Below are 4,388 nucleotides of genomic sequence, written 5' to 3' on the forward strand. Positions count from 1 at the left end.
GCCATTCAATAGTATTTTACATTTCTTTCAAGTGTACAGCATAATGTTAGATGATTACATAATTTACGAAGTGATCCCTGGGGATGACACATTTAATTTAATTTTATTTTTTATTTTATTTTTGGGAGGGAAGAAGAGAGAGAGAAACATCCATGTGAGAGAGAAACTCGATTGGTTGCCTCCCATACACACGCAATCCAGGCATGTGTCCTGACCAGGAATCAAACCCATGACCTTCCGGTGCCCTGGCCAATGAACGCTCCAACCGACTGAGCCACACCGGCTAGGCAAAGAGCATTCTGGGTAGAAGAAACAGCCAGTGCAAATGTCCTGAGGTGGACTGCGCTTCGCAAGTCTAAGCAGCAGCACTAGGCAGGTGGGGCAGGTGCGAGAGACGGGGAGAGGCTGTGAGATGAGGTCCAAGCAGGGACACATAAAGATCCTAACTCCTACTCAGGTGTCGTCAACGTCTTCCAGGTCAGGCCTGTAGGTCTATCCCGTGGCTTTGGGCTATCGCACAGCAGCCCGGACGAGGCCCTGCTATTGAGAGCAACGTTACAGATGAGAGACATTCGTGGCACCACGTCAGCAGGAGAAAGAAAGAACTCCCACCGGCCCCCTGCCACCACCCGCGTCTACAACATGCTTCCGGCCGTCTCCACTTAAGACCACTTAATAGCCCGTAAGCGTCTTCTCTTTTGTTCATCGTTGATTCCTAATTCCTCCAAAGCCACGCTGTCCAATCAAAATACAATGTGAGCCGCCTACGTCATTTTACATTTCCCAGTAGCCACCTTAAAAGAATGAGAAAGACGTAAGTGAAATTCCCGTTTTAATTTCGGTCGAATCTGTTATTTAAGCCAGTAGAGCCAAGTGAGGGCCATTGCCACAGGGAGTCAATATGACATTTTTAATAAGAGAGTTTACTTCTGTTTTTTTTAATCCTCACTGAGGATACACTCTTGTTATTTTTTCACTCTTTATTGTGGGGGTTTTTTTAATCCTCACCCAAGAATATGTTTTTCATTAATTTTTAGAGAGAGGGTTCTTTTGAAAGATAGGAAGGGAGAGGTTGCCTCTCGCACGTGCCCTGACTGGAGGTCAAACCCACAACCTTTTGGTGCACGTCTCTTCCCTCTCTCTTCCACTCTCTCTGAAAATCAATGGCAAAATATCCTCGGGTGAGGATTAAGAACAACAAACAAATAAATGAATAAAGGTGATTAAATGTGAAGGAGGAGGAGGAGAAGGAGGAGGAGGAGGAGGAGGAGGGGGTGGAGGAGAGGAAGAAGAGGGAGCCCTGGGGTGGAGTTTGCTAGGAGCAAAGCCTAACCTGGGGCTGGAGCGGGGGATGGAGGGGACCCCAGTGGGGGTCAGGGCACAGGAGGCACCAGGTGTGGGAAGGGTTGATGAGGGAGAGTAGAGGGAGGCTGAGTGTCTGGAGGACTGGGGGGGGAGCCCTGGGGTGGGAGAGGAGCAGGTCAGTGAACACCCTGAGCTCAAGTGGCCTTGGTGGGGACGGAGCGGGGGCACCCCTGTGCGTGGGTGGGGTGGGGCTGGGTAGAGTATAGCTGCACGGCTACTCAGGTCAAAACAGGACCATCCTTGAGTCCTCGCTGCTTCTCACGCCTGCCTGTGCTCCGTCAGCGAGTCCTGCCCGCTCACTTTAAAGCAGCGATTCTCAACCTGTGGGTCGCGACCCCTTTGGGGGTCAAACGACCCTTTCGCAGGGGTCACCATCGGAAAACTCATATATAATTACATATTGTTTTGTGATCAATCACTATGCTTTAATTATGTTCAATTTGTCACAATGAAAAGGCACCCTGCCTATCAGATATTTACATGACGATTCATCACAGTAGCAACATGACAGTGATGAAGTAGCAACGAACATAATGTTATGGTTGGGGGTCCCCACCACATGAGGAACTGTATGAAAGGGTCGCGGCATTGGGAAGGTTGAGAACCACTGCTTTAAAGGAATTAGAAGGAGGCCCCTTTTTCCCTGCCCCCTGCCACCAACCTGGTTACTGTAATGCCACCTGCCTCTCCTCACCTCTGCAGTCTGCCCCACGGACGCCAGAGGGAGCCGGTGAGCAGGCCACCCAGACCCTGTCCTGCTTCAGCTCAGCTCTGCCCGCAGCTCCCAGGCCCCCCAGGACCCACCCAGCAAAGAGCATGCCGTCTTTGCTCTTTAATAACTCGGTTCCGACACACACGAGGTTGGGCAGGAGTCCCAGGTCCACGCACCAGAGGCAGTCGGATACCAGACCCGCCTGGAAACCAGGCAGGAGAGGTTCCTCACGGCTCCTCCCTCTGACCCGGGAGTCTGGGGCCCCCAGTCCCCTGCAGGGACTCTCTCCCCGGGGGTCGGGTTTCACGATAAGACTTGTTCTGGCAGGCGGATCTCAAAGGACCTCCAGGGCCAGGCTGGCGGTGGGGACCTGTCCAAGGGCAGCGAGGAGCCGGAGGCGGCTGTGAGCAGGCGAGGGGCGGGTCGGGTCTGAGCGTAGACAGCCCTCTGAGGCCACCTGGTGATGGATGGAGGGAATAAACTGGCCGGTGGGAGGTCGGGGAGGAGGCTGGGGTGAGGGGCCAGGGGCAGAGGAGGACACCTGAGCTGCAGCCAGGCCCAGGGCACAGAGAGGAGAGAACGAGGCAGAGAGAGGCAGGGACAGGAAGGAGCCAGACCGGGGACCTTTGGGCTGTAAGGGACAGGAGCAGAGGTCGCCATATGACGAGGCGGACGGTGGGGCTGGCCCTAAGATGGGAAACATGGCAGGAGGCCAGTTTGGGGAAAGAGAGAGAGATGAGTCAGGACACACAGAGAGGGGCCTCCCAGGACCAGGGGGCCGCCGAGGCAGGAGCTCAGGGTCAAATGGAGGAGACCTACGTGGTTGGTGGTTGAACCACGAGAGTTGATGAAAGACTCCAGCGAAGAGGAGGAAGAGGAGGAGCAGGGTACAGGGCGGGACTCGGGCTGCGGTTAAGGTGAAGGACGTGTGGGGAGATGCCCAGGAGGACACCCATCACCCAGGTCTGACTCGCCAGGGTGGGAGGGAGGGGGGACGCAGACGTCACCGTGCTGGGAGCAGGGCAGGGTGCCCTCCAGGTGAGCCCGCCACCAGACTCTGCTTATGGGGGGTTAGATGCCACCCTTCTCCCATATTATCTGTGCGGAAATCGACCTTGGCCACCGGTCTCCTACACACCCAGCCCCCATATTGGCTCCCCTTCCCATAAAGGGGCTGGCTCTCCAGACTTGGGGAGGGGCCATGCTTATCATTTCAGCGCGTGATCTGAGGTCTATGCCTCCTCATTAGTCAAACCAGCCAGGGGAGACTCGGCAATTGCCCAGGGCCCTGCCCAGGGCCCTCTCGCATTCTGACGGCGTGGTAAGACAACTTCAAATTCCCCGAGCTTTGGGTCATCTTAGCGATGATCGCCAGCCCCCGGAAAGCAGAATGCAGACTTCAAGCCTCAAAACCAGAATCAAGACTGTAGAATCCAGAGTAAAGGCTCCAGTCACTACATTTATATTCCAGAGTCAAGATTCTAGGAGTCTAGTAACCATGGCAACCAGGTCCATGTCCGGCCTCGTTTTTTCTTTTCTTTTTTTTCGGCCTCTTAAATATACCATGCAGATTTGAAACTCCAGACCACGCTCCAAAGTCAGCCCAGGAAATCTCAGAATCTAGACCTAGACTCTAGGATCCAGGCTCCAACATTCAAAATCGACCATTCACACGCCAGGTTCCAGTCTTCACACAGCAGGGGTGAAGATTTCTGACCTCAAGTCTTAGGTTGCAAACGCCAGATTCCAGACTCACAGATTGGATGCTGGGTTCAAAGGCCCAGGATCTAGAATCCAACTCTGAGATGTCAAATTCCAGAATGGAGACTCCGCCAAAAGTCACACTCTAGAATTCAGGCCATGAATCCCCCAGCTCTAGACCCCAAAATCCAGAATCCAGAACTGGAGAGCCAGGATCAGAGATCCACGACCAGAGATCTGGATCCGGAACCCAGGACCAGAGGTCCAGAATCCAAGATTCTGAACCCAGAATTGAGACGTCTAGGCTTCGAGATCTAGAATCGGGTGTCTGGATCCAAAACCCAAGGTCCAGCGTCGGAGATACTAGAGATGGAACCCGACATCAGAAAAAGCAAAAACCGAGTCCAGAATCGGGGGGTCCAGAATCCAGAATCGGAGACCCAGAGTTGGGGCTCTAGACCCAAGTCCAGAGTTCAAGATCCAGAACCCTACTCCAGGCACAGGAAGCGTGGCTCTCGAATCCAGTTTCTACGCCCCAGACCCCAATTCCAGGTCACGGGCTCCAGAATCCAGGCTCTGTATTGTGACCCCCCAGTTTTCAACTCTGGCC

At 53.9% G+C, this 4,388-nt stretch overlaps 1 protein-coding gene across 1 annotated transcript in view; it reads left to right on the top strand.

Annotated features, from left to right (window-relative positions):
* Positions 1-3,937: 3,937 nt before the first annotated feature.
* The window catches only part of LOC102769507 (kallikrein-15), a 7,825-nt gene continuing 7,374 nt past the window's right edge, over positions 3,938-4,388 (top strand). The window contains exon 1 of the mRNA XM_015563993.1: positions 3,938-4,040. Within this exon, the coding sequence (XP_015419479.1) occupies positions 3,938-4,040 (103 nt within the window). The remainder of the gene's footprint in view (positions 4,041-4,388) is intronic.

This window comes from Myotis davidii, unplaced genomic scaffold, assembly GCF_000327345.1.
Source record: "Myotis davidii unplaced genomic scaffold, ASM32734v1 scaffold358, whole genome shotgun sequence".
NCBI classification, from domain to species: Eukaryota; Metazoa; Chordata; class Mammalia; order Chiroptera; family Vespertilionidae; genus Myotis; species Myotis davidii.